This window comes from Podarcis filfolensis, assembly GCF_964270895.1.
Source record: "Podarcis filfolensis genome assembly, chromosome: 10".
NCBI lineage: Eukaryota > Metazoa > Chordata > Lepidosauria > Squamata > Lacertidae > Podarcis > Podarcis filfolensis.
This window is the reverse complement of record NC_139612.1, coordinates 44,973,618-44,985,690: the sequence shown is the minus strand read 5'-3', so window position 1 is coordinate 44,985,690 and position 12,073 is coordinate 44,973,618. Positions and strand designations below refer to the sequence as shown.

At 42.2% G+C, this 12,073-nt stretch overlaps 1 protein-coding gene and 1 long non-coding RNA gene across 3 annotated transcripts in view; one reads left to right on the top strand and one right to left on the bottom strand.

Annotated features, from left to right (window-relative positions):
* XPNPEP3 (X-prolyl aminopeptidase 3) overlaps nucleotides 1–9,536 on the top strand; it is a 26,796-nt gene extending 17,260 nt beyond the window's left edge. For both annotated transcript variants that reach the window (XM_083573812.1, XM_083573813.1), the window contains exons 7-10: nucleotides 222–307; nucleotides 1,048–1,231; nucleotides 4,025–4,145; nucleotides 6,482–9,536. In XM_083573812.1, coding sequence (XP_083429938.1) covers nucleotides 222–307; nucleotides 1,048–1,231; nucleotides 4,025–4,145; nucleotides 6,482–6,648 — 558 coding nt within the window. In that variant the 3' untranslated portion in view covers nucleotides 6,649–9,536. The remainder of the gene's footprint in view (nucleotides 1–221; nucleotides 308–1,047; nucleotides 1,232–4,024; nucleotides 4,146–6,481) is intronic.
* On the bottom strand, nucleotides 6,912–12,073 carry LOC310743530. The gene is made up of 3 exons (XR_014539065.1): nucleotides 11,992–12,073; nucleotides 11,042–11,418; nucleotides 6,912–7,158 (listed from the first exon to the last, which is right to left on the bottom strand). It is a non-coding gene; the product is annotated as an uncharacterized lncRNA (long non-coding RNA).

Below are 12,073 nucleotides of genomic sequence, written 5' to 3'. Positions count from 1 at the left end.
CACCAACTTTTAAAAATTGCTTTGGCCTAACCTAGGCAGACAGGATGTTCAGGAAAGGGCAGGACTACAGCTGGAAAACAGCTTCCAACACCCTGGTCTTCTGTCTGATGAAAAAGTAGCAGTAGTTTATCCCACCCAGTATTATGCATAAATTCAAGTTCAAAGAGTTCTCTCTTATTTTCTGCCTCTGGTTGCATGAATTGCTTTTTCTTCTGCCCCAGGATGGAGAAATGGTTTTACTGGATGGGGGATGCGAATACTCTGGTTATGTAAGCGACATCACCCGCACTTGGCCCATCAATGGCAGGTAGGTTCTGTTCCCAGCAGGAGAATACCGCACTGTTTTTGAGGTCATGAGAGAGCTGCAGCTTGAAGCCTTCTGAGCATGCCTGCATCTTATCTGTTGGGGAGTTTTGGGAGGGTGTTGGGGAAATGAATCCAGGTACAATTTCAATAAACCTGTGATAGCTTTGCTCTGCTGAGTTTCCTGAAAAGTGTCTCTGCTTCACCACTGTCCTTTCTCTAGTTTGTTGTGCTTCAGGGGCTTTTCTCCCCTGTTTATACTTGCATGTTCTTTCTCAGTACACAACAATCAGCCTGCTTCACAAACTTCAGCATGCGGGTAATGGCTTACGGTTGTGGTGATGCAGAACTACCCTACTCATTCAGATATTTCGCATGGTTCTGTTCCACTTCAGAATGCAGCTGGGGCTTCTGTTTGGATAATTAGTTTGTATTCATATTTTGTGCATACTATGTATGTTCTATCTGGAAAACACAGTAAAAGTTACTTTTTAAAAAGACATATGTGGGGCACTCATTCCCCTTCCTGTGTGGAAAGCCAGCATTTTAAGCCTTGTCTTCTCCTTAACATACCACATTTTGATGCGTAGAGAGTATTTGATAAGAGGCGAGTATTCAAACCTGCATTCTGATGTGGAACAGTTTCGTTAGGGTCACATCACATCATTATTTTGTAGCCTGGACAGGCTTTCCTTCCTGTTGAAACCCTGCTTGGAGTGGTTTGCATTTGTCTCTCATTCTCAGGTTCACCAGTCCCCAAGCAGAATTGTACCAGGCTGTACTGGAAGTCCAGAAGTCCTGCCTGAGGCTGTGTTCTCCAGGCGTGAGCCTAGAGAACATTTACAGTCTCATGCTGACCCTCACTGGACAGAAGCTAAAAGATTTGGGGATCCTACAGAAAAGCACCACCGAGAACCACCTCTTCAAGGTACTTTGAGTAGATAATGATGTAAGGAAGCAATCTGCTGCCTTTCTCCATTTAAAAAAAAAAAAAGCAAACAGGCACTTCAAAACTGGCCATTGCAATTTTGAAGTGTCAACTTCCTGCCAATGTGGGTGTTTCTGGGATTTCTGGTATTGTTGCAGGTCCAGAAAGGATGTGTCTTGTAAAACCAAGGGTTGGTAGCAGTACCTTTCTCGTGCAGCAGATGGCAGAACATTCAGCTAAGTCAGGCATGCAGTAGTTTAATTCCTGACAAGTGTCAGTTGAGTAGGGTGGGACTGTTCTAAGTTGTCTGTGATATCATTAAACAGAACTGCCACAGGGGGCAGGCGAGGAGAGGGAAATGCTTCATTTTGTGGTGGCGGTGAGAGTTACGGGAGGTATGCTCACAGAGGGATTTTGTTCTCATAAAAAGTAGAAATCCGACTATTCTGGAAGTGTCTATTAACGAGTCGCTTTGATTCTGCTTCGCTGGGTAATGCTGCACACAGGTGTGTTTTTCTTGCTTTGTTCTTTGATGGACAGATACAAGCACAAATAGTATTTCAGCACAGGTTATTTCCCTCTTTTGATTGCCACTCCCTGGAATTATTTGAGGGAGCTCAGATGTTCACCTCTATAGGAAGCTTTTTAAAAAAGTAAAATTCAATTCCCTTTCTATGATACGTCGAAAGATGTTGCAAATTAGAGAGACCCTGTTCAAAGTACAAGCCAATCCTGTGACTTGGATCAGGCTGAATATATCCTTTTATAAATGCACACAGAGGATGAGCCATAAGTCAGCTGCATTCACATACTCCCTGGTTCAATCCCTGACATTGCCAGGTAGAAAAGAACCTGGAGAGTCACTGCAGCTCAGTGACAACAATACTGAGCTAGCAGTGCTTTCAGTTTATGAAGGTGAGGCTGAGAATTTGATGTACAATGGTACCTCAGGTTAAGTACTTAATTCGTTCCAGAGGTCCGTACTTAACCTGAAACTGTTCTTAACCTGAAGCACCACTTTAACTAATGGGGCCTCCTGCTGCCGCCGTGCTGCTGGAGCCCGATTTCTGTTCTTATCCTGAAGCAAAGTTCTTAACCTGAAGCGTATGTAACCCGAGGTACCACTGTATTAAGAACTTCTTGATATTTCTTTTTTGTGGCAGCCAAACGCATTGCAGCTAGATATTGGAGGTACATTAAATTCCTTTGACAAATGGTAAAAACAGATTAGACCTTAGCCTTGATGGAGAAGTTAACAGAAAAATGTAAAGCGCTTAGAACTCAAACCACTAGTGAAGACCTTTATTCCATGTGGCATTCTTTTTTTATTTACTGTTCAAAACAATTATTGTCAGCCACCTGAGAACACGTTGATTATTGTGGAGGAAGATTTTGGGTTGGGGGGGGGGGAATTACCGTATTTTATTTTTAAAAATGTATATTCCACTTGATTGTAACAAAATCTCTTAAGTGGTGTAAAAGAGATATTAAAACTAAATAAAAACAAGTAATGAAAGACATTTAAAAACAATGAAATGCAAATGAAAAAGAGATAATGCATCAACATCTACATGTCTGGATTGGCTTGGCTAAACAAAAATGTTCTAAGCAGGTGGCGAATAGAGTACAGTGAAGATGCTTGCGTGATGTCAGTGTGCAGAGAGTTTCAAAGTATACGTGCTACAGTTTGGTTGGAAATCAGACATAGCAACTTTGTGGCAATACTTCTGAATTTGTCCCTAGTTTTCTTCTGTTTATACGAAAAAACAGTTAAAATGTACAAAAACCAAAAAAATGCAGAATGCACTCCCCACACGCAACGAAAACAAACCCTGGGGACAACCTGCTAGAGAAAGGCACTTGTCTGCTCAAGATGGACAGCAGTCAGTGTGTGTCCTCCTATTCCCCTTCACTGGGAGAAGGCAAGTACAGTGGTACCTCAGGTTACATACGCTTCAGGTTACAGACTCCGCTAACCCAGAAATAGTGCTTCAGGTTAAGAACTTTGCTTCAGGATGAGAACAGAAATCGTGCTCCGGTGGCGCGGCAGCAGCAGGAGGCCCCGTTAGCTAAAGTGGTGCTTCAGGTTAAGAACAGTTTCAGGTTAAGTACAGACCTCCGGAACGAATTAAGTACTTAACCCGAGGTACCACTGTACTAGGAGCAATTCCAACCACTGCCTATGTTGGCTAGTGGACGAAGGTGAAGATCCTGATTCTACACAGTGCCCAGTTAAAAAGAGCATTTTTTGAATTAGCTGTTGGGAAATCTGAATTATTGTGGTGAGACAGACAAGTGATCCTTTTAGCTGCAGTACTCCTGCCTTCCAGTGGTAGTCAGGGAGATGTTTCAGGGAGCTTCATGAGCACAGTTTAAGTGCACCTAAGAGGTCAGAGAAAAACTGTATCTCAAAATGGAGGTTGCATTTTTGGCTATTGAAGCTGATTCCTACCGATAGGTCTGCAATTTAATGCAAAACATTTGAAGGTCACTGAGCTAGCTGTAGTCACAACAATAAGTTCCTTATATTGTTTGTGTTAGAGGCTTCCTTTTTATCTTCAACCAGCTGCCTGTGAATTTGAACGTTAGGACCAAAACATTTTTGTTTTGTGTGAGAGGCTCAGGAACAAGAAGGCAAATGAGAGGAATCAAATGATGCTGGTTGTACAGAAGCAAGAACTATGAATTAGTTGCATACTTCCCTTTCAATGTATGTTTCCACTCTCACCGCTGAAGAAATGTGTGCGTCCCTTCACATTTTACTTGCTTTAGGAATATGTCCTTGTCTTGTAGGCTGTTCGGAAATACTGCCCTCATCATGTAGGACATTATCTGGGAATGGATGTTCACGACACCCCCGATGTATCTCGATCGATCCCCCTCCAGCCAGGCATGGTGATCACCATTGAGCCAGGTAAAAATACACCTTCTCAACAATGCTGGAATAAAGTTTGCAGGACTGTGTGTGCATGTATAGACACTTGTGTATACAAATGCCTACAACTATAAACATACATGTATGTGCATGTATACCATGGGTTCACAGAATTGCCATTCGGTTGGCATATATGGTATTTTCTCCTAACTTGCCATCCTGAGAATCCTAGTTCTCACATTTCTAAAGTTCTTACATTTCTAGCTTTTACAGCAACGATGAAAAGCTAGGAGACGTGTAGGCAGCATCTGGTAAAACCTAGGACAATAACCTGAGGGCTGAGCAAGACTTGAGCTTCTAGGGGCACTGACACTATACTAAACACAGCAACTTACATTTTTCCAAAATGCTCTGAGCACATAAAATAGGGTATTATTTCAGTAGAACTTGCAATACTGTAGGCTGGGCCTGTTAAGGAAGGAGATTCCACAAGCTTTATTCTACTGTGGATCTATCCATGGTTCAGCGTCTTAGCTGTGTCTTCTACAAGAAGAAAACACTTGATGCCCTTAATGAGGAAGCCCCCCAGAAGAACCTCTGCATTGGTACGGCTCAGAATCATGGTTGTATATTTAGGATCACTGTGTAAGTTCAGAGTTGCTGCTGACATTTCATATTCACCTGCATGGTAGTGCAACATGTTGCTGGTTTTTTTCTAGCAATAACAATACAAAGCTGCTTTTAGTTTGAGATCATCTTCCATCAGCAAAAGAGGTTCAGTTGGTGGGAATGGGGGACAGAGCCTTTTCTGTGGCAGGTCCCATTATAAAATTACCTTCCTTAGGGAAGTTAGACTGGCTCATCCGTGATGACTGTTAGGCAAGCAGTGGAGACTTTTAATAGTTTTTAATTGGAGGCTGTGGATTTTAATTCTACCCTTTTTGGTTTTCAACGCTCTGCTTTAATTCTATTACTGTTTAGTTTTCTCAATTTGGTTTTGTAAACTGCCTTGGCAGCCCTCATTAATAAAAATACCTGCATTAGAAACCAAGATTACTGACCTAGCTGAATAGCCACAGCATGCTACACTGGTGTGACACTGTTTGAGCAGTGGCAGATCTCACCTTGCCTAAAGTGTGGGTCAGGATAGGGCTCACAGGAGCATCTCAAGGCCTATCAATTTTCTCAAGGCAAGCAGCTACTCAAGCCAATGGAGAACTGATTTCAATGTGATGCCTCATTAAAAGGCAAACGTATGAATTGGGGCTAAGAATGGGGAGGTTCTTCCTACTGCATAAACTCTCCATCAGGGGTTCCCAAACTGTGGTCCATGAGCCTGCTTCATTCAAATGGTCTGTGACATGTCTAAAAAAATTCAATAAGAAATCATACAGCACCTTGCATAGTGCATTGCAATTGCTACAACAAACAAAAACACATTAAGTGATCAGCCAAGACACTTGGCAATTTACAAGTGGTCTGTGAGGGGGGGAAAGTTTGGGGACCACTGCTCTACATCTTTTCCTCTGTGATTTAAACAAGTTGCACATACATTTCAGTGGATTTGGTGGTTAAGTGCTCTTCTTCTTCTTCTGACAGCCTTTTGCATATTTGAAAACTATCAGCAAATCTTTTCTTTTTACACTATACGACTGGTCCACACTGCATAGCAGGCATCTGCAGAGACATGAGTAACTAACCAATAGACTATGTCACCCACCTCCATCTTGTACCAACAAATGCAATATGCAGAGTTGTGTGTCCTTGTATTGTACCACTACTGGACAAAGCCATTTCTCACAATCTTCTTGCTTGTTTAGAGTCTTTTCTCTAGTGTGAGCCCACATAGCCTTCCTCAGTCCTGTCATATATTTGTATCAGGGTTGAAGATGAGTGCAATTGCATTTCTTTATTAATACTGGAGAGGACTGGACAGTTGATTCCTTAATCTAAGAAAATGAAGCCTTTACAGTCATACCTTGGAAGTGAAACGGAATCCATTCTGGAAGTCCGTTCGACTTCCAAACGTTCGGAAACCAAGGCGCGGCTTCCGATTGGTTTCTGATTGCGCAGGCATGCCGGAAACAATAGCGGAAGCCACGCCGGACATTCAGCTTCCAAAAAACCATTTGGAAACCTGAACACTCACTTCCGGTTTTCGATTGTCCGGGAGCCGGAACGTTTGACTCCCGAGGTGTTTGGGAGCTGAGGTACGACTGTATTCATCTATCCTGCCTTCTAAATTCTGTTAGTTTTTTTGAAATATTAAGTGGTTTATAAATGTTTTAAAATAAATCATTAGTGACATGCTGCATATTTGTGACATAGTTTTTAACCCAAGCCCTTTAGTTTTGGATTGCCACATTTATTTCCAGGCATCTACATCCCCGAGGATGATGTGAGTGCCCCTGAAAGATTTCGTGGCATTGGTATACGCATAGAAGATGATGTTGTAGTGACAGAGAACACACCATTAATCCTGTCTGCAGACTGCCCAAAGGAGATCTATGACATTGAGCAGGTTTGTGACTGCCACCCTTGACTGTCCTTCACTGCCTTTGACACCTTGCTCAGGTACAGATCAAGAAATACGCTCTCCCAAACATTATGTAGTCCTTTATAGACTTTATAGTGTATTTATAGGATTTTTAGAGTGGTGCCGCTGGAAAAATGTTACCTGCAGGGAAATGTGTGTAAATATTCTTGGACAGCATGAACAGAGTATTTAAGTGGGGGAAATGTAGTTCCATGACAAGTCGTCAACTTTGATGCAAATGTTAAAGCAAATCAGGCACAGAAGCTGGATTTCACATCCCACCATCTGGACTATTTATTACCCCTGTGCAAATCTTGTTTGTCACTTACAGTGATATATTGAATTGTGGCATGGTTGTTTCTTAGTTTCTCAGATTGGGTTGTGGGGGCAGAGCTGGATTTCGGCTTCTGATGAGATTGCCCTTTGTTTTAATTTCAAAAGCAGGAAAAGAGTGTTCTTTCCTTTTTCTCCCTTGCAAAAAGTGGTCTTTTGAAGACAGCAGCGCAGATGCTCCAGCTGATGAATAAAAAACCGAGAGACAAAACCTTAACATTTAAGTAACACTTCTTTCTTTGAAGGCAAAAGAAGAGCTTTAGCTTTAGGAAATGGTGTCAAAGTCATTCTGTGAATAACAACTCACAACCCAATCCTATGAAAATGAGGTGTGCCTAAGAGCATTGATATAGTGAGCTTAAGCAGACCTAACTTTTAAATCAGTCAGTACAAGGCATACAAATCACAGTTTTAGGTGTATAAGCTAATTTGGTGGGCTTGCATGTAGTTTCACTGAGGAAGCTTGCCATGGGGTTTGGGTTACTTTTTTCTGTACGTTTTCTGCCTCTTTTTCCTTGGTTCTTTGAAGAGTCACTGGCAAGGACATTCTGGAACTGTTTGTATTTAGGGGTAGATAACCAAGTACATAATATGTGCATTTTACATTCAGTATCTTAGAACCTAACTTTCCTTCCCTGAAAAGGGCAGAATTCATTCATGTTCACAGAATGAGATTTTCTGACTCCTTCTATTTACAGCCCACTGAATCCTCCAAAAATCTTCTCTTTAGGGTTGTGGGACTATTGGGAATGTTGTGGGTCATGATGCAGAGAGCTGCATTGGGAGTGGGGAATTTGCGGACATCTCATCACCACCTTTAGAATATAAGCCATGTCTAAGTTTCCTTGGCCAAATACAGAGAGATGGTGACCAGGAAATGATAAATTCTCCACTTCCATATTTCCCCCCCTGAGAAATGCAGCAATTTAAATGTGACTGCATCATTCTGAACTAATGCAAGGTATCAGTATTTTGTATTTGGATATTCATACCCAATGTAAGGCACGATGCGATCCTTAGATAAATGTGATTTTTTTTAAAGTTGTCTTGCCTGCACAAGATCAAAAAATGAAAACTAATGTGAATGAGATTAAAGCAAAGTTTTGTTTTAGTTAGATCAACAGAAATCTTTTACATTTGAATGTAAAGGAGAAAATGTTACAGAACTATCCAGCAACCAGACTTTGTCTGGGTAGCACTTCTTGGATCTCTGAATGAGATATTTTATATTTGTAAAGAGTATTATTATAATATATATATTTATATATAATGTACAGAATATTTTATTCTGATATGAACCAAAAAAATAATAATTCTGTATCAGTAAAAGGTGTCGTTTAAAAACATTGCTTTAAAACTCTCAATTATGTGATTGCCAGTCAGAAGGCATTTTGCCCATTGGTGCTCATCTTCTTGTGAAAGCACTACTGAAATTGGGACTTTCTAGTTTTCTACCAATAGCAGAAGGTATATCCTTCTTTTTTAAATATTCTAGACTTAAATGAGTATGTACAGCTATGTATTATTTTTTGAAAAGACTACAGCATCTAAATTTAAGCATTAGGTTTTGTAAAAGAAAGGGCTTAGGATGTACAATTTTTAGCTGCTCCTCTGTGATGCTGCAGCACAGAAGACACGTGCAAGAAGGCACACTTCAGGAATCTTATATGCTTCTGTTCCAGCCTGATGCTAGGCTGATCCTTCCTTAGGTAAAGGCAGCTCATGTTCCTTTTGCCATGATGACTTGTTCAACACCTGCCTGCCGACATGTTTACATTTCACTGGTTGCTGTCCACCTGTGGTGGGTGTGGGGCAGGTAGCAGTGAGGGGGAAAGTGAGCTTTACCCTTCTTTGAGAACTGGTGGTATAAAGAACTTGTAAAGAAGGTTACTTGGCTATTTCTCTTTTGGGCCCTTAGGGCATTAACCAGCTGGAGGATGAAGTTGGAAGTTTCTACACTACAGAACATCAGCAGTTAGGTGTGGGGGGAAATCTTGGCGATAATGCATTAAGAGGCCCTTTATAAAAACGATAAATTGGCTGGGCAAAATGTGAGGATATTGCCTAGTAGGGATAAAATAATTTCTACAGAGAAAGAAGATATATCTGGGATCTACATTTTTCCTTAGTTCTCTTTGCCCAAAATACTGTATTACTCCTCTTTTGTTGCAAGGCCTTATACACAAGTTACTTTATCTATTGATACACTGACTAGAAAGCTAGACTAAACAGTTTAATTTTATTTGCTGCAGTTTTTACAGAACTGTGGTCAAAAGCTTGAAGTGGTGTTTTCTGTTTGTTGAAGGAAGTATTTAGCAAACTTTAGCCCTCTTATTGGACATTTTCATTTACCAATCTCTATTTCTACTATTCTCATTGTTTTAAAAGCTGTAAGACAGAATACAGAAATAAAGTACTTACATTCTATTTTGTATGTAATGTTTGTAGAATGAATACAGCTTTCATGTAACTTAAATACTGTTACTTTTTGTCAAATACTAGCTGAAGTTCTTAGAGTTTAAAAGATATGTGCTACCAAATAAAAAAATGTTGTAATATCATATTGACTTCGTCCGTTTCTTCTAAAATGTGATGCAGCAGCACTCAGGTCTCAAGTTATTAATTCATTTACATGCAGTTAGTCTTAAGCTACACTTGTGCATTATACTGTAATATTTTAGTTAAGGTGCCAAATAGAAATGGACAGAACTCCTGAAACATTTATAGCTGAATGGAAAGAGGGCATTTTAGCAGGTGTAGTTTAGAATCATGAGGTATCTGTAATATTTATTTGGCCTTGTGAACCTTGTTCCTCCACTGGTTCCCTCTCATACCTGGAGTATTAGCCTTATCTTCTATGATAACACTGATACTTTGGCAATCTAGAACTTTATACAAATTAATTATAATCTGGAAAGAGTTTTATTTATTTACTTTAAATCTCCAATTTCCAAATCCCTGAGTGTTGTAGGGATTTATTTATTTTAACTATTCCACATTTTAGGCCAGGGCCCCACCAGATGGTTAACATGACCAATTTAAAAACATTCTTGGCTGTTGCAGAAACATTGCATTCTTCTTCCTGTTGTATAAAACTAGATCTACTAAAGTTAGATTTTACAATAATCTTTGCCGGTAAGTGTGTCGTGTACCCTAAAACTATGTACATTTTAGACATGTTTTTGGTACCTGGAAAACAGCATCTTAAGTGTAAACACATGGCAAAGGAGAGTTCAAAAGCAACTGTAGGAAGGGTTTGGTAGTACAGTCGTACCTTGGAAGTTGAACAGAATCCGTTCCGGAAGTCCGTTTGACTTCCAAAACGTTCGGAAACCAAGGCGTGGCTTCTGATTGGCTGCAAGAAGCTCCTGCAACCAATAGGAAGCTGTGCCGGACGTTCAGGTTCCAAAGAACGTTCGCAAACCAGAACACTCACTTCTGGGTCTGCGGCATTCGGGAGCCAAAACATTTGACTCGCAAGGCATTCGGGATCCAAGCTACGACTACAAGTTAGAATTCAAAATTCTCAACAAGTTTATACTGTACACTAAACAGTTTGCAATTTACAAAGAAAAGAGTTGGAAAAGAGAATATGAGTCTTAAACAATATTCTTAAATGTTTTCTTTATTTCTAGTATTGTGGTCCTGTTAGTATCCACCGGGAAGAATGTAAATTTTTTTGCTGTGGCCAACCAGATTAGTCTGGTTCCAGGATTTGAAAAAGTCTCTGTTATGCTGCATATACGCTCTTGTGGACACTGCTAGTGCAGGGACAAATAAGATCAACCATGCAGGCCAATCGTATTTATATGTACGGAGAGAAATCCCACTCACTTCAATGGCACTCAATTTCAAGTAAGTGTACATCTTATTGTAGCTTTTGGAGCATCAGTGTTAAGTGCGATGGTGGATGGTTTTCTTGCACTCCATCTCTCTTTTCCTGATGGGTTGTTGCCAGGGGCCTAGGGGCCTCACCTATTGCTCCCCCAGATATCAAAAGAAGGAAGGCGCATATGGAGTATAAGAAGTGACTTATAATGCCCTGGTGCAACTTGTTTGAAGTTACCCAAGCTTTCTCAGATATTCCTGAGAGCAGAAGCTGCCCGTGGTGCCCTCCCAGCCAAGCCATTTCACGACTTCATTCAGCGTTAACGCTTTGCCTGGCTAGATTGTGCAGAAACGACGATGGTTCAGACGCAAGACCCCTGGAGCTCCGCGGGTCTTTGCTTACAAGTATAAACATGCCCAGGACACATCTGTGTGCATGCTTCTTCTGCTCTCAAGCGTGGAGCTACTTGGAACCACCACCGTTCGCCTAAAGGGGGGCTTTCTTTCGAGCAGATCTGCCGCTCGGGGGCTTTCGAGCGCGGCGGCTGCCCATAGGATCCGTCGGAGCCCCGATGCTGCAGAGTCGCGCGGGGGGACTCGAGCTGCATCTCCCTGCTAAAGACAAAAGCGACGGGGTTGTGCGGGGGGGGGGAGTGTTGTGGGGGTGGCGCTGTACACAATGCCGGAGGCTAATAATGGATTCTCGAGAGATCAGCTACGCCACTGGTTTAGCAAGGATTAGTCATCCTAATTAGGGCTGCGCGGCAGCAGAGCGGGCGGATGGATGGGCAGCGCCGGGAGGGGAGAACGGGGCGCCCGGGGGGAGGCAGCGCAGAAACACCCCCTCATGGGGCCAGAACCGATTAATGTGATTTTGCAGACGCCAGAGACTCTCAGCTCCCCTCACTCGGCCTTGGCGCCGAATTCACGTCGGTTTTGGGGGCCCTCTCCGCTCCTGAGGCGCTGACATTGAGTAATTTGCGGGTATCCCTTTAAGCGAGCCTGCGCTTGGGCCCTTCCCCTCATCTCCTCCTCCTCCCCCCGCCCTTGGGTTGGGCAACTCGGCGATGAGCGAAGGCGAAGACGACGCCAGGCCCTGCATAACGGGCTCCGCCCTGACGAGCGCCTTTAAGAGAGACGGGCGGCACGTGACCAGGCCCCTCCTCTCCCTCCCGCACACACACACACCTGTTTGTAGGAAGGAGGGGGGAGGAGGAGGAGGGAGGCGGCTACGGAGGGAGGCAGGGTTTAAAAAAAAAAAAGCCAAAAC